The sequence below is a fragment of the Triturus cristatus genome, chromosome 5_2 (genome assembly GCF_964204655.1).
Source record: "Triturus cristatus chromosome 5_2, aTriCri1.1, whole genome shotgun sequence".
NCBI lineage: Eukaryota > Metazoa > Chordata > Amphibia > Caudata > Salamandridae > Triturus > Triturus cristatus.
This window is the reverse complement of record NC_140588.1, coordinates 446699938-446717646: the sequence shown is the minus strand read 5'-3', so window position 1 is coordinate 446717646 and position 17709 is coordinate 446699938. Positions and strand designations below refer to the sequence as shown.

At 50.3% G+C, this 17709-nt stretch overlaps 1 protein-coding gene across 7 annotated transcripts in view; it reads left to right on the top strand.

The window, feature by feature from the left end:
• TNS3 (tensin 3) overlaps window positions 1-17709 on the top strand; it is a 784915-nt gene that overhangs the window by 740929 nt on the left and 26277 nt on the right. For all 7 annotated transcript variants that reach the window (XM_085607385.1, XM_085607384.1, XM_085607387.1 and 4 more), the window contains 2 exons: window positions 12856-12951; window positions 17088-17165. In XM_085607385.1, coding sequence (XP_085463511.1) covers window positions 12856-12951; window positions 17088-17165 — 174 coding nt within the window. The remainder of the gene's footprint in view (window positions 1-12855; window positions 12952-17087; window positions 17166-17709) is intronic.

Here is a 17709-nt window from a genome sequence, read left to right as displayed (position 1 = left end):
AAGCGACGCCATAAGAAGTCGGAGAAGCGTGTTTGCTCTCCGACGTCCCCCGTCGCTCCCCGGAGCCAGACGAGAGGGACAGGGGCTCCGCCCCTGCGGCTCCGCCCCTGCGGCTCCTCCGGAGCCTGGGAGTCCCACGGCCTACCCGCTATCCCGCGTCCATCGGCGACTCCCGAACAGATGCAAGAGTTTCTTGCTGCCATGGACCGCCTGTTTAGGCCTCGGGCTCCCGCCGGCGTTCCTGTTGGCCCCGCAGTCTCATGTCCAGATCCTGTTGACCCGGCAGCACCGCCTCTGGTGCGGGCCCCGGAGCCACTGGATCCAGCGCCTGCAGCTCCGGCGCCACAAGGTGCAGCACCGCTGGCTCCAGCACTGGCGCTGCCCTTGGCTCCGACCCTAGCACCACCCTTGGCTCCGGCCCTAGCGCCGTCCTTGGATCCGCCACAGGCGCCGCACTGGGTGCCGTTTATCCCACCCCAGCCCCGGTTCTCAGACCATTTCGTTCCGACCTGGGATCCTTATTGGGATGCAGTTCCGGTCTGCCCCGGCCGGTGCCGCTCCCGGCGCCGCTGGCCCCCTTTCCTGGTCCGGTCCTGCCGCCGCAGCCGGCTCCTTCCACCCCGGAGCCGGATGCGGACTGGGACGGCTCCGAGGACCCCCTTGCGCGGCAGTGTGACTCCGGGCAAGATTGGGTGGATGACCTTCAAGATGCGGGTGAACGTGATGTGTCTTCTGACCCGGGGTTTGCCTCCCCTCCGCCTACTTTGGAGGAGGGCGCTTCCTACACTATGGTGCTGCGTCGAGCTGCGGAGGCTCTCCATCTCGACCTCCCTATGGTGGCCCTTAAGACCAACCTCCTTACGGAGGTGCTCCAGACGGAGTCTACGTCGTCGGAGCCGCGGCTCCCTTTCAAGGAGGCCCTTACCAAAGTCCTCTTGGGCACTTAGTTGCGGCCGGCCTCGGGGGCACCGGTGGATAAGAACGTCGCTAGGTGTCATCGCCCGGCACCTGGTGACCCTGCCTTCTTGACCACTCACCCCCGCCTGAGAGCCTGGTCATTCAAGCCTCGACGTCGCAGAGTGCCTTTCCCAGGGCTCCGCCGGATAAGGACTCTTAAGAAGCTAGACCAATATGGCAAGAGGTTGTTCTCCTCGGCCAGCTTGGGGTTGCGGTCGGTTAATACCGCCTGCTTGTTGGGCCGTTACTCCCACGCCGTGTGGGATACGGTAGCAGAGGTCCTGCCTCAGTGTTCTGAAGAGGTCCAGGACGTCCTTTCCCAAGCGATTGTGGAGGGCAAGGATGCGGCGAAGTTTGCCATCAGGTGTGGTCTGGACACAGCTGATTCCTTGGGCAAGGCGATTTCCACAACTGTGGCGTTGCGGCGTCATGCCTGGTTGAAGTCTACCGGGTTCTCGCTTGATGTCCAGAGCTCGCTCATGGACATGCCCTTTGATGGCTCTCGCCTCTTTGGCGACAAGGCGGACAGTGCCCTGTAGCGCTTTAAGGACTCACGGGCCACGGCTAAGTCTTTGGGTCTTTCCGTTAAGAGCCCTGCCACGCCTGGGTTTTTCGTTCCTTTCGTGGTCAGGGTAAAGGCGCCCAGTCGCGCTCCTCTGCAAAGCCTGTGCAGAACCTGCCTCAGCGTGGCCGCAGCTTCCGCAGGGGTGGGTCTGGTAACCAGCGGGTGGGGCAGTCCACCGCCGCACCCGCTGCTTCCACCTCCAAGACTTCCTAATCTGAGCTTCAGGGGGCACCCCACGCCGGTTGGATCCGTCACCACCTCCACCACTGGCGCAGTATCACTTCGGACAAGTGGGTGCTGCAGCTAATCTGCCAAGGGTACTCGCTCCCTTTTCTGTCCTTCCCTCCAGCCATGCCACCTCGGTACCACCGCATGTCGGGGGATCATTTGGCTCTTCTCCGTCAGGAAGTCACGGCCCTGCTGGCCAAGGGGGCCATCGAGTACGTTCCCGATCAGGAAGTAGGGAGTGGTTGCTATTCCCACTACTTTCTCGTCCCCAAGAAGGACAAGGGTGGCCTACGCCCCATCTTGGACCTCCGGGATGTCAATAGCTTCCTCCGGAAGGAGAAGTTCAAGATGCTGACTCTGGCCAGGAGCATTTTCAGTTTGCTCTGCTCCCCTTCGGCCTTACCAGCGCCCCTCGGGTGATCACGGAAGTGATGGCGGTGGTCGCAGCTCATCTGCGCAGGTCAGGGGTGTCAGTCTTCCCCTACCTCGACGACTGGCTGTTGAAGGCGGATTCGCCTCAGGCAGTGGTCTCCCACCTCCAGACTACGGCCGACCTCCTGCATCTGCTGGGGTTCTCCATCAATGTGCCGAAGTCGCACCCGAGTCCCTCTCAGAAACTCACTTTCATTGGAGCAGTTCTGGATTCACCGCTGTTTCAGGTTTATCCTCCCGAACAGCGAGTCTGGGATATTCAGGCTATGGTTCCACTCTTTCAGCCTCTATCCTGTCAGGATGATCCTCCGGCTTCTGGGCCTGATGGCCTTCTGCATCCTGCTGGTGCTGCATGCCAGATGGCATGTACAGGCTCTGCAGTGGGACCTGAAGTTCCGTTGGCATCAGGGCAACCTGTCCGATCATGTCCAGATCTCGGAGGGCACCGCACGGCAATTGCAGTGGTGGCTCACGAATCGCGATTGGGTCAATGGCAGATCCCTCTCCCTTCCCCAACCGGAGCACACAGTAGTGACTGATGCGTCCCTCCTGGGTTGGGGAGGCCACATGGGAGAGGTGGAGTTCAGAGGCCTCTGGTCTCCGGCGGAGTACCGGCTCCATATCAACCTTCTGGATCTACTGACAATCCGGCTTGCACTGAAGGCATTCCTTCCCTCTGTCCGGGGAGTGTAGTGCAGGTGTTCACAGACCACACCACCGCCATGTGGTATTGCAACAAACAGGGCAGGGTGGGGTCGTGGGCCCTATGTCAGGAGGCTCTGCGCCTCTGGAAGTGGCCGGGACATTAAGGCATTACCTTGGTGGTTCAACACCTGGCAGGTTCTCAGAACGCCAGGGCGGACGAACTCAGCCGCCGGTGGATGGTGGATCACGAGTGGCGTCTGAACTTGGACTTGGCGCAAGGTCTCTTTCTGCGATGGGGAGAGCCTTGGTGTGATCTATTCGCCACCAAAGAGAACGCGCAATGTCATCAGTTCTGCGCTTGGAGTTTCCAAGGCGGCACTCGCTCGGAGACGCTTTTCGTCTCGAGTGGAGATGCGGTCTGTTGTACGCCTTTCCGCCTATACCACTTCTGCCCAGAGTGCTGAAGAAGATCTGAAAGAAACACGTTAGTTAGATTCCTCACCTTAGAATATCCCCAGGCGTCAGACTGGATCCGGAAGATTTTTCGTCAGCAATACCCCTTGCGCGTCGCTAGGCGTCGTCTGCGGCTCCGCGTCCGTCGTCGGCGTCGGAATGACGTCGTCAGAGTACTTAGACGCCGCCCTCGCGCGCTGACGTCAGTTCTTCTTTTTTCCGCGCCAGTAAGCGCAGATCCGGGAGAGCTACCCCTTTAGTCACTTTTTGACTAACTTTTTTCGATCCTTTTTGATCTTGTCTCGACTCCGGTGCCGGTAGGATGCCTGGTTTTAAAGCCTGTGCTGACTGCAACCGCTTGATGTCGGTTACGGACCATCACCGCCGGTGCCTTTACAGCTTGGGCCTCGACCACGACGCGGCGTCGTGTTCGGACTGCAAGGCCCTGACCTCGAAGGCTAGACGGGAGCGGTCCCGTAAGCTTCTCGAGCTTCGCCACTCGGCTCCGCGCCCCTCTCGATCCCGGTCCAGGAGGAGGTCCAAGGATCGGTCGCGGAGCCGCAGCCGACGTCATCATCGATCGTCTGGCTCCAAGTCTTCGGGTAAGTCGAAGCACTCCAAGAAGTCCAAGAGGCGACACCGCTCTTCGGACTCCCCTCGGCGGTTGTGCGACTCGGCCGAGGGTCAGGGTGGTTCCACCCCCGCGGCTCCATCGCGCAAGTCCCCATACCCGCCGGTCCCTGGGACTGACGCGACGCCGGCGGAAGTCAGTGCCTTCCTCTCGGCCATGAGGAACCTGGCTCCGCCGTCGACGCCCGCTGGCGCGCCTTCGGGCCCCGCGGACCCGACTGGGCAACCTTGCCTGCCGGCGGCTCCGGCCCCGTCGACGGCTCCGGCCTCGACGCCGCAAGCGCCCGAGGGACCCGTTCCCGAGTCCCCGCCGACGCCGGTCGACCTCGTCACGCCTCCTCCGCCGGCGTCGACACCGGTACCACCTCCGACGCCGACTCCGCTCGGCGTCGAGCCCCAGTTCAGCCCCACTCCGGGCCTGGCGCCGTTACGGCGTCGATGGACGCCGCGTTCGGCGCCGCTGGAGACACATTTTTTCTATCGCCCGGCTCCGATCCTTCCTCCTGCATACCAGGAATCGGATGATGGGGGCGAATTGAAGGGATCCGAGGATCCTATGGCCGCTCAGGCTCAACTGTCACAGGACTGGGCAGATGAACTGGGGGAGGCCAGTGGTCTGGATACCTCTCCAGACACTGGATTCATCTCTCCTCCGACTGTGGCTTCGGAGGAGGGTGCTGCTTTCTCTGTGGTGCTGCGCAAGGCGGCCGCAGCCCTTGGGCTCGAGCTACCTGCCGTGGCTGTGAGGACTAACGTCCTCACTGAGGTGCTTCAGTCTGCAGCAAGCTCCACTGAGCCTCTGCTGCCATTCAATGAGGCCCTCACTGACGTTCTGCAGGGCACCTGGTCCAAGCCCTCCACAGTTCCTCCTGTGGACAGGAACGTCGCCAGGCGCCACCGCCCTGCTCCGGGCGACCCCAGTTTTCTGTCCCAACACCCTACCCCCAAGAGCCTGGTTATCCAGGCCTCTACCTCCCAATCCTCCTTCCCGACCGCTCCGCCGGACCGGGAATCCAAGAGACTGGAACAGTTCGGCAAAAAGCTGTTCTCCTCCCTTAGTTTGGGTCTGCGGTCTTTGAACACCGCCTGTCTCTTTGACCGTTATTCCCACTCTCTGTGGGATACGGTGGAGGACGTGCTGCCCCTGTGTCCGGAGGAGGTCCAGACACGACTTACCCAGGCTCTGGCCGATGGGAGGGATGCAGCGCGATATGCTATCCGATGTGGGCTTGACACTACGGACTCGCTGGGTAGGGCGATTTCTACCTCAGTGGCGCTTAGACGTCACGCCTGGCTGCGGTCCACGTCCTTTTCGGGCGATGTCCAGAGCACCCTCATGGACATGCCCTTTGATGGCACTCACCTTTTCGGCGAGAAAGCGGACAGTGCGCTGAATCTCTTTAAGGACTCCCGGGCTACGGGCAAGTCCTTGGGCCTCTCGGCCCCGCGGTCGCAAACTTCCGCCTTTCACCCCTTTCGTGGCCAAGGAAGGGGTGCCTCCTCACGTGCGCCTAGCCACCAGCCGCAGAACCAACCTGCGCGCGGTCGCGGACGTGGTTTCCGCCGAGGCGGTTCTGGAGGATGACGCGGTCAGCCCACATCCACCCCAGCAGCATCCGCCTCAAAGCCTTCCTAGTCCGAGCTTTCAGGCCCATTCCACGCCAGTGGGCGGCAGAGTTCGCCATCACCTGCTCCACTGGCGGTCCATCACATCGGACAGGTGGATGCTGCAAATCGTCCGAAGGGGCTACTCCCTCCCCTTCGAGACGACCCCTCCAGCCATGCCACCGCAGCACCACCGTATCTCGGGGAATCATTTGAATCTTCTCCACGAGGAAGTTTCGGCCCTCTTGGCCAAGGGGGCCGTCGAGCGCGTTCCGAGCCCAGAAGTAGGTCGTGGTTGTTATTCCCACTACTTTCTGGTTCCCAAGAAGGGCAAAGGGGGCCTACGCCCTATCTTGGACCTCCGGAACGTCAATGCCTTCCTCCGGAAGGAGAGGTTCAAGATGTTAACTTTGGCTCAGGTTCTAGCTGCCCTAGACCCTGGAGACTGGATGGTGGCGTTGGACTTGCAGGACGCATATTTCCACATCCCCGTCCTGCCGGCCCACCGGCGTTACCTGCGGTTCACAGTGGGTCAAGAGCACTTTCAGTTTACCGTGCTCCCCTTCGGCCTCACCAGTGCCCCTCGGGTGTTCACGAAAGTGATGGCGGTGGTCGCAGCTCATCTGCGCAGATCGGGGGTTCCAGTCTTCCCCTATCTCGACGACTGGTTGTTGAAGACTGGCTCGCCCCAGGCAGTCGTCTCCCACCTCCAGACTATGGCGGATCTCCTGCATTTGCTGGGATTTTCCATCAACGTGCCGAAGTCACACCTGAGTCCCTCTCAGAAGCTCCTCTTCATCGGAGCGGTTCTCGATTCGGCGCAGTTCCGGGTCTATCCACCGAACAGCGGGTCCGGGATATTCAGGCCGTGATTCCCATCTTTCGGCCTCTATCCTGGGTTTCGGTCAGGCTAGTGTTGCGGCTTCTGGGGCTGATGGCCTCCTGCATCCTACTAGTGCATCACGCCAGGGGGCGCATGCGGGCTCTGCAGTGGGACCTGAAGTTTCAGTGGGCCCAGCATCACGGCAACCTGTCCGACCATGTCTTGATCTCGGAGGGCACTGCACAGCAGTTGCAGTGGTGGCTCACGGACCGCGATTGGGTCAAGGGCAAGAGCCTCTCCCTACCCCAACCGGAGCATGTCGTAGTGACGGATGCGTCCCTCCTGGGATGGGGTGGCCATATGGGAGAGGCGGAGATCAGAGGCCTCTGGTCTCCGGCGGAGTCTCGTCTCCACATCAACCTGTTGGAGTTGAGAGCGATCCGGCTTGCACTGAAAGCCTTCCTTCCCTCTGTCTGGGGAAGTGTCGTGCAGGTGTTCACGGACAACACCACCGCCATGTGGTATTGCAACAAACAGGGCGGGATGGGGTCGTGGACCCTTTGTCAGGAGGCTCTGCGCCTCTGGACATGGCTGGAACACCAGGGCGTCACCCTGGTGGTTCAACATCTGGCGGGCTCTCTGAACGCCAGAGCAGACGAACTCAGCCGCCGGTGCATGATGGATCACGAATGGCGTCTGAACTCCGAAGTGGCGCAAGGTCTCTTTCAGCAGTGGGGAGAGCCTTGGTTAGATCTATTCGCCACCGAAGAGAACGCGCAATGTCAGCAGTTCTGCGCGTTGGAATTTCCAAGGCGGCACTCGCTCGGCGACGCTTTTCGTCACGAGTGGAGTTGCGGTCTGTTGTACGCCTTTCCGCCTATACCACTTCTGCCCAGAGTGCTGAAGAAGATCAGGCACGACCGGGCCCAAGTCATCTTGGTGGCTCTGGATTGGGCACGAAGGTACTGGTATCCCGAGCTACTCAGTATGTTGACCGATCCTCCGATACGTCTTCCCCTTCGGGAGGATCTTCTGTCGCAGCAGCAGGGGACGGTCCTACACCCGAACCTGTCCAGCCTCCACCTCCATGCGTGGAAATTGAGCGGCGGCAGTTGATGCCATTTGACTTGCCTCCTGAAGTCTGTGATATCATTCTGGCAGCCAGGCGTCCCTCCACAAAGACGGTATACGCCTGCCGGTGGAACAAATTTGTGGCATGGTGCACAGCAAAGGCTGTGGATCCCCTTTCCGCCCCTCTTTCTGAGGTTCTCCTCTTTCTTCTTTCTTTGGCCCGGCAGGGCTCTGCCCTGGGCACCTTGAAAGGTTATCTTGCTGCCATGTCTGCCTTCTTGCGGCTTCCTGATCAGCCTTCTCTTTTCAAGTCCCCTGTAGTTACACGCATTCTAAAAGGCATTACTCACACGTTCCCTCCTGTCCCTTTTGTAATGCCTCAGTGGGACTTGAATCTTGTTCTCACATTTCTAATGTGCGCTCCCTTTGAGCCTCTTCATAATTGTCCTCTTCGTCTGCTGACGCTTAAGACTGCTTTTCTGGTAGCCATCACCTCAGCTAGACGGGTGAGTGAGCTCCAGGCTTTATCATCAAAGCCTCCTTTTCTCTCTGTTCATCCGGACAAGGTTGTCCTTCGGCTCGTCCCTCCTTTCTTCCGAAAGTGGTGACCCCCTTTCATCTTGGGCAGTCTGTCACCTTGCCCACCTTCTTTCCGCCTCCGCATCCTTCCAAAGAGGAAGAGAGGCTCCACCGTCTGGACCCAAAACGTGCGCTCTCCTTTTATCTGGACCGCACAAAGCAGTTCCGGGTGGACGACCAACTTTTCGTTGGATACGTGGGTGCTAAGAAGGGGAAAGCTGTGCACAAACGGACCATCTCTCGGTGGGTCGTTTTGTGCATCAAAATTTGTTACTCCTTGGCAAAAAAGGACCCTCCTGTTGGGCTGCGAGCCCATTCTACTCGGGCCACGGCGGCTACTACTGCTTTGGGGCGGGGAGTCCCTTTGCAGGACATCTGTCAGGCGGCGACGTGGGCTTCGCTACACACGTTTGCCAGGCATTATTGCCTTGACAGCCAAGTCCGGAGGGATGGCTTCTTTGGCCGTTCTGTCCTCCAGGACTTTCTGGTGTGATCTTGGTTCGCAGACCCACCACCGGGGATGGTATTGCTTGGGTATCTATTCTAAGGTGAGGAATCTAACTAACGTGTTTCTTTCAGATGAACAAGTTACTTACCTTCGGTAACGATGTATCTGTAAGAAACATTAGTTAGTTAGATCCCTCACCGACCCACCCATCCTCCCCGTTCTGCGAACTGACATCTAGGGTTAAGGTTATCCTTTTCAGGCCCCTAGATTTTCTTTTTGGCACCAGTGTCGGTCTTTGCATGGCTCTGCGTTCCTGGCGCGGAAAGCTATGTACAAGAACTGACGTCAGCGCGCGAGGGCGGTGTCTAAGTACTCCGACGACGTCATTCCGGCGCACGACGACGGACGCGGAGCCGCAGACGACGCCTAGCGACGCGCAAGGGGTATTGCTGACGAAAAATCTTCCGGATCCAGTCTGACGCCTGGGGATATTCTAAGGTGAGGAATCTAACTAACTAATGTCTCTTACAGATACATCGTTACCGAAGGTAAGTAACTTGTTCATCAGGTGCGACCGGGCACAAGTTATTCTTGTGGCTTTAGACTGGGCTCGAAGATTATGGTATCCCGAGCTACTCAGTATGAGCATCGATCCCCGATCCGTCTGCCTCTTCAGGAGGATCTTCTTTCGCAGCAGCAGGGGACGGTCCTCCACCCGAACCTGTCCAGCCTCCACCTCCATGTTCGGAGATTGAGCGGCGACAGTTGACACCTTTCAATCTTCCTCCTGAAGTCTGTGATGTCATCCTGGCAGCCAGACATCCCTCCACTAAAACGGTGTACGCCGGTAGGTGGAACAGATTTGTGGCATGGTGCACAGCTAAGACTGTGGATCCCCTTTCTGCCCCTCTTTCTGAGGTTCTTTTGTTGGTTCTCTCGTTGGCCCAGCAGGGTTAAAGGTTATCTTTCGGCCATCTCTGCCTTTCTACGGCTTCCGGTTGTTAGCTGTTTTCTTAAGGACATTACGCAAACGTTCCCACCTGTGCCCTTCATAATGCCTCAGTGGAACTTGAATCTTGTCTAGACTTTTCTGATGTGCGCTCCCTTTGAGCCCCTTCATAACTGTCCCTTACGTCTTCTTTCTCTCAAGACGGCTTACCTGGTAGCTATCACCTCTACCAGAAGAGTGAGTGAGCTCCAGGCTCTTTCTTCCAAACCTCCTTTCCTTTCTGTTCATCCGGACAAGGTGGTTCTGAGGACACGTCCTTCTTTCTTGCCAACGGTTGTCACGCCCTTCCACATGGGGCAGACCATCACTTTGTCCACCTTTTTTCCGCTTCCTTCAAGGGAAGAGGAGCGGCTCCACCGTCTGGACCGAAAACGTGCGCTCGCATTCTATCTGCAGCGTACACAGCAGTTCCGGGTGGATGATCAGCTCTTTGTTGGCTACGTGGGTGCCAAAAGAGGTCGGGCGGTGCACAAACGGACCATCTCCCGGTGGGTCGTTCTGTGCATCAAAGCCTGTTACTCCTTGGCCAAGAAGGAGCCTCCTGTGGGACTGCGTGCCCATTTGACCAGGGCAACTGCAGCCACTACTGCCTTGGGACGCGGTGTCCCCTTGCAGGATATTTGTCAGGCAGCTACGTGGGCCTCGCTGCACACATTTACCAAGCACTACTGCTTTGACAGTCCGGTCCGGAGAGACGGCTTCTTTGGCCATTCTGTGCTCCGTGACTTTCTGGTGTAATTTTGTTCGCAGACTCACCACCGGGGTTGTTATTGCTGGGGTATCTATTCTAAGGTAAGGAATCTATCACTAACGTGTCACTTTCAGATGCACAAGTTGCTACTTGTGTAACAATATATCTGTAAGAGACATTAGTTAAGGATAGATTCCTTACCGCCCCACCCATCCTCCCCTTTCTGCGAACGGATTACTAGGGTTAAGATCATCCCCTTTTAGGGCTCTAGTTTTATGCACCAAAGGTCAGTTTCTCTCATGGCTCTGCGTTTCGGCGCAGACAGTTGTGTACAGAACTGACGTCAGCGTGCATGGGTGGCGCCTAAGTAGCCTCCGTGACGTCATCTCGGCGCGCACGACGCCAGTGACGGGCGCAGAGCCGTTCAGCGCCACCTACTGGCGCGCAGGGGTACTGCTAAGCAGAAAACTTTCCGGATCCAGACTGACGCCTGGGGAATATTCTAAGATAAGGAATCTATCACTAACTAATGTCTCTTACAGATATATTGTTACACAAGTAGTAACTTGTGCTTTAGAAACAGACATTGGCATACCATTCCTATTCCAACACAGATGCATCCCACAAGTTTCTTGCACTGTGTGGAATGACAGGAGGAGAAAAGTTGAAATTTTTTGTTTAAGTGGACCGTAACGAATAGCCCAGCCTATTCATATTAATATTGCTGGAGAACTCACAAGAGTAAAGCATATTTAACACATTACTGAGTTTTATAGGGAAATTACGGTGACTGCCCAAAACAAACAGCATGTCTAGATCCTGTAGCTAAGTCTTAATGACTATTTTGTGTTTTTGCAGGATACTGCGCTTACTGTAGTTTCTGCTTCTTTGGAATACTAGCATCATTTCTGCTTATGTTTAGGTGATAAGTTAAGAAATTTAATTTCAAGATTCTAAACAAGACCATGGGCTGGTTATCCAGGTTATCAAGCAAATTGGCTTAATTTGTCCGATCAATTAGAAAGCGCCCAGAAGAATTGTTCAATAACTAGTTTTTAGCTTTTGGCCTCTTAGGTTTGCAACTCCAAAGGAACTATTAAAGTGACTGTCAATTACTTTTGTCTTATGATGATAATGTTGGTTGCTAATGGAGGTTACATTTTTGATTTCCATATTGTCGGACCATTATCAGGAAGATAAATGTTTTGCTTTTTTGTGGACCTGGGCAAGAGAATCATGACTTAGTTAATTGTAATGGATAATTTATCAATTTCCTTTACGCAAATGGTCCTTAGATTGGATGACCCGGAGAAGAAGTATAAGATGTGTTGGAGATTTGCTATTGCAATTTTAACTCAGGGCATTATCTGTATTCTTTGCTTTGTTCAGTTTAACTGTTTGGTCCTGGCCTGGGCAAATATTCTGCAGCTTTTGCTTCCTCTGAAACTGACTGCATAATCTTTGAGAGATGCATTCAGGAGAATTATTTTCATATAGGCAAATCCTTTCAGTTGCTATTCTTATGATCTGTGTGTTAGTACCTCAGACATTTTGTGAGGTATCTTTTTGGTTTAAGTTTCTTGAGTGCTACGTTTTGTGGCTAGGTATGTCTGTAGTGATAATTCATTCGTGTTTTAGGGCAGCTTTGCGGAATCTGGTCTTGATAACTACATTTGTAGGCCTTGTTGGTACTTTCTGATTGTTATTTGTCAATAAGGTGGGTTTTTGTAAAATTACCTCTTTTCAGTGCATATTGCAAAACCCTTCAACATACATGTTTCTAGTAGAGGTAAGCACTGTCAGCTTGCAGGTTGCTGCTGGCATTACTTACAATTTTACCATTACAAATAACCAAGTTTGACAGCTCGGCTGTCAGTAGGGATAGCTGGCGTTATATCTTTTTGCAAATAGCTTGAAGGCTCCCGTGATACTGGAGCACAATGGCATATTAGTGATACCAGTCTATTTCACAGGAATGTGACTTTCTCTGCATTTTCTGAAATTGCATCATCTATAATTTGAGGGCATTGGAATAGCAAAGTAAGTCCTTGTTCTGTGTCTCTTGTCTCTGACTGACAGCCATTGCTGCCACTGGCCTCGACTTCTCAGTGCTAAGCGTGAAGTGCAAAACATAAGGACAGGATCACTGCCACATTGATTTATTACATCTAGTGTGGCAAACATCAGTGTGTTTATCATCTAGACCAGTATGCCATACTGGACGACGTATTTATTCACTTGTTGTTAGGGCAAGCTCAACACACAATATTAAACATTCAGTTTGTCAAGAGATGCCACAATTTATGTGGCATTGATTTGATCCCTGTGTGGAATAGTAGGCGCAGATTCGTATGTAGAGAGCCAGATTGAGCTGTTTTAGGCCAGTTTAAGAGATGTAGTAAATGGAAAGCATTGAATAGGAAAAGTGAAAGTATAGTTTGGTGAATGCATGTTTTGTTACAGATATAATTAGAGCACCTGGCTCAACATCCTAAATCTCTGACAGCCTTTAAAGTGAGTGCACACAACAGCAACAATCAATGTTCCTAATATTTTATTTAAGAATTCAATCTGTCATTCGGCACGAAAATATTTATTTCTACAGGCCATTGATTTGTGCTATGCTGAGCTGTATTAGCAAAATGTAAATGTTGGACAACACATTTTCACTAGGTATGTTTGATATGGTCAACTGACTCTGTTCGTATTTTCAAAACAGCTGGAGATTTAACAAATGAACTTGTGCGACATTTTCTGATTGAATGCACCCACAAGGGAGTACGCCTGAAAGGATGCCCGAACGAGCCATATTTTGGTAGGTATCTCAGGTGAAAGGTAATGGGAATGATGATGTTGGATCAGTTCCGTAAACAAGCCCACATTCTTCCACTGTTATATTTAGATTATTGCCATTTTCTGTGTGTCTTCTTAAGATATGCCTGGGTGGGCAAGCAGTAAAGCATGGTGAGGAAAATTTTGTCGTTTAGAGACAAGGTAATTACAGGGTCCTAAAGCCAGTTCTTTGGTAATTAGCAAAGGAAAAAAACATTTACTCTTAACCTCTTCGCTGCGGCGCAAATTCCGCCGCAGCGTGCTGAGCATTCCAATCGCGGGCGTGGTCATGACGGCTCCCGGGAGCCGTCATGAGCATGGAAGAGGCTAATCGATGCACATGAATGAAGGAATGCTCTAAGTGGACAGAAAATGACTATCCCCAGATATGTATTTAATTTAGTCAGTTCATCGATGACTGCTCAGCCAACCTCTGGCAAAGAGGAAAGTTTTCATGCAACAAAATCAATTTGTAATCTCGTCTTTGCCAGGGCCTGCACAGTTTTCTGAGGTCTAAGTTTTCAGTGACCATAGAGTATCATGCATTTTTATTGGGAACTGGAGGTGTGTTAGATTAATCATCACTAGTGTTACGGGAGTAGGGTTCATGTGAAGTTCACTGCGCGGGAACGCATTGGCAGAGCCTTTGTTTTGAGACTAAGTATCTATAATATGCGAGGAATGTGAGTGGTGTGCGGAAATATCATATTTTCTTTTTCTGCAAATCATGGCATCTCATCTTTTGTTATGTTTTCATGCTAAATATTTTTTACCTTGAAAAAGACCCTCAAATCACATGCCTACAGAAAGCATAGTCAGATAGTTGTGACTTTGCTTGACTGAAACTCAAAAGCAGAAAAAGACATGAAGTTGACTGTCATCCTAATATTTTCAGAGGTGCCTGAAAATATTTGTCTGAGCTGATTAATTTTTTATTCAGCTAAGATGTCAATTAACAAACAAGTTGGTAGTTTGCAGCAGAGGTTAGCTGCAAACGAATCAGCCTAAGTACTTTCCCTACTGTGGTGAGCAGTTGTGAGTCGACATTTTGTTTTAGGAAGTAGCTGTGAACATCCTATTTGGCCGTTCTTTTCTTAAACTTGCTTCCCAGTCTTGCCTACCTTCTCCGGATCAGTTGCTTCGATTTTATCCTTTGTTGTAGTACTTAAGCAAAACTCAACCACACCTACTTGCAGCCTTTTCATCTCTCCAGAAAGTGATCCTATGATAAAACGGCATTTCCCTTAATATACTTCACTCCCATTATTGAACCTTTGTCTAAAGCATTTCCATTGTTTGCAAGTAAGTGAATAAAAAGGCGGAAGGAGATAGTGAGACCTTTTCAGTTGTCCTGGAGCACCAGGTGGTTACTGTGCAGCATCCACATTGAATACTGTTGTTTGGCATTGTTGTTGCAGTACTATTTAAATACCAATTGAATAACCAAGATTTGCATATTTGGTTCTCCGAGGCTTGAGAGCGAGCTTTGAAGGCTAGGTCAAGGAGTTCGAAAGTTGAATCCCACCATAGATGAAGCATGACCGTGTAATCCCACTTGATAACCTCATTGTTTGGTCAGATCTAGATCTCCTAATGCACATAGAATCTTAACTTGAGGGAGTTTGGGGGGTGCATTGTGGAGTAAAGCCTAAGAAATGTGTGCCATGACTCCTAGCCCCCATGCACATTTTCTAAGGCCCACTAGCCCCCGGCAGGTTTAATGCTGTCACTAGTCACACTCAACACCTCACATTTTGATCCCTGACAAAATTTGAATAACTATTCTCTGGAACAGGTCTCTTCCTGCACCTTCGACTTGATACTTCGTTTGTGCAAATCAGTAGTAATCTCAAGACTCACATTTTAATAATCTGTCTAGCATCCTAAACTTTATTGCTCTCTCCCCCCACTCACTGTGGTGATATATTTCACATTCCGTCCTTGTCTGTGTATATTTATTGTCTTTATTTCACCATGTAAGCTTACCAGCATCTCCTCACATTTTGGCTACTTATCCTGTTATGTACATTGCTCTTCAAGCCTTTAGGGCTTTGATTATGCTATATAAATATCTCAAACAGGATCAAATAATTTGACAAAGTAGTAAGCATTTACTGTACTTTGTATTTTCACTCAATTATTCGATTGTCTGAAAGGTTTGGCTTTCAGTAATTTCTTAAAATGTAAATATTTCAGCTGTTCGCGCCCGTGTTTCCAAGAATCTGCCATATGTTGTCTTCTGAGCATCTATCAGTTTACATTACTTGGTTTTACTGATGTGATATTCAGTGTTGAAAAACATCTTTTCAATGTTTTTTTAGCTTCTTGTTCTAGCATTCTTTTGTGCATGATCCTGGCTGCCATACGGTGCTCCTGCAGTTCTTTTAAGGCAGTTACGAGCTTGCCCTGTTTCTCGCAGTTTAGAAATATTATGACTGCGTTTTGAATATCTGGATCCTGTGCATGAATCTCTTGAATGGGCCAGTATAGCTCTTATTGCAGTAGTCGGTTAGACAACGAGTAGCAATCTTGTTATAGTAACAGAATAGTTTGTTTATAGGAATGGTATGACTTTGAGTAGCATTGTCTGGTGGAATTTGGTACCATTAGACAAACCCATCCATTTATGTAGAGGGACACATGTACTCATGTAATAAGCATAGTATATGCAAATCTTGAAAAAAGGTTTTGAAAGATTTTGAAATGCACAAGCATTGCGAACAAAGAAATAGAAACATCATACTATTGCACGTGACTACTTGCTTTATTCATGTGGGCGTTTCCGTGGCTCGAGTGTGGTGAAATAACCTGAACGCCCATGCAATTAAAAGTTCCAACTTTTAAACACGTACATCACTGGCTGATCCAGTTGCAGGGGTTGTAGAAAAGGTAGGTGCAGTACTTAGTAGTTCTAGAAAGAAGTGTTAGTCAAGGGTAGAATCACGTGTCTCAAAAAATACATCAATCGAAAGAAAAATGTACAATTTCAGAAATCCCCTACTATGCTCCTACACTCTGTACCCAGTGGGTGGAATATACATGTCGGATTAAAGAAGCAAGCATGCATCAGCATAGAGACTTTACAGTATGCAAAAGTTAGATATGTGACAAAGCCAGAAAAAAATATGAATTAGCCATAGCTGTGTAAATTACATCTATGCATATGCATAACATCGTATGTTCAAATTCAATCTTTATTTGGTTATAAGCATAATCATAAAATTCATTAAAATCCATGATAATTACATAGGGGCGTCATGATCACATGATCATACCATGTGACCTCAAGCTTATATAATTCAACCATCTTTCACAGAAGCAACAGTGCACAGAATAAAATTAAACATAAATAGAATGTTCAATGTATTGCATATTCGACAATTATTCAAAAAGCACCTCTAATATAAAAAGAGGATAAAAGTCATTTAGACCAGTAAGAGAGATGGAAATCAATAGACTTCCTTCACTGTAAGGCGCGTAAAAAAAATGCTCCCACAGAATGGCACACAGAATGGTCAGGCAGCAAAGAAAGAAAACAAAGTGCAGGCTTATATTGGTGAAAAACACAATTTTTAAAGATTGGTACCAAATACTTACGCCTAGGGGGTTAATAACATTGATAGAAAAATAGAAAATGAGCCAAGGTTGTGGGGGAAGACTCATCGCATGGGCAAAGTAAAATAGACTTTAGTTCAAATTCTGATAGGAAAACAGCTGACATCTGATAGACTCCATGCAAAATTTTGCATGTTTTAATATATACTTATTTTTTTGATTTGGACCTATTGCGTTTTAGAAGACAATTCTTATTTGTAATAGTGCGAACTGTGTATGCCGTCATCAGTTCTTGATACATGCTCACGTGTGGTTACTTAACAGTGAACTTGCAAGATCTTTGCAGTGTATTCTGTTTGCAGGTGTAATATACATTTGGGAAACCTTACACTTTATTTATTCAGGCTCTGATTGCTGGGACTACAGCTACATACCGCAATAATAAATTAATTCTCCTAAGCATATTTCTCTTATCTTGTATGTTACTTGATGATAATGGCAAGTTAAACTTTCTCGGCCTCAAGGAACGACTCTCCATATTTCATTTTGCTTTTCTAACCACAGGAAGTTTGACAGCTTTGGTGTATCAACATTCCATCACTCCACTGGCACTGCCCTGCAAACTACTCATCCCTGACAGAGGTATGCTTGGTTAACCACAAATGAAGGAAATGAAGTGAAGTGATGCTTGACTCCAGAGCAGTAATTAATTAACATTTTTTGCAATCTGTTTAAATAAGCAAGTGAATTTGCAGAGAGAGATCTTTAAATTAAAGCTATTTGCTTGTTTTTTTTTCTCCATAGGAGAGTCACCCCCCAAAAAGATACTAGCGAAAGTAAATGTATAGAGCTGCATAGTATGTATTCTAGTCAGATTGCTGATCGTGTTGTGTTTGTATGTTTGTGTTTCAACCAGCATGTTGTGACAATCTTGGTACACTGTAGGGCAATCTTTTCCTCATCGCAGACAAATAAAATGTGAATTACTCTTTAAGTAGAAATAACATTTGTTAATTATAAACTTTCCAAGTGACTGTGCATTTTGTGATGTTCAAAATATGATTTATGAAGAACTTAAATATGTATTATAGTTTTACATGAAGACAAGCCATATATCTGTATCAGAGCTAGTTCACTGCTGAATGATTTACAGTATGTGTATAGACCTCTTAGTTGCACCTGTTAT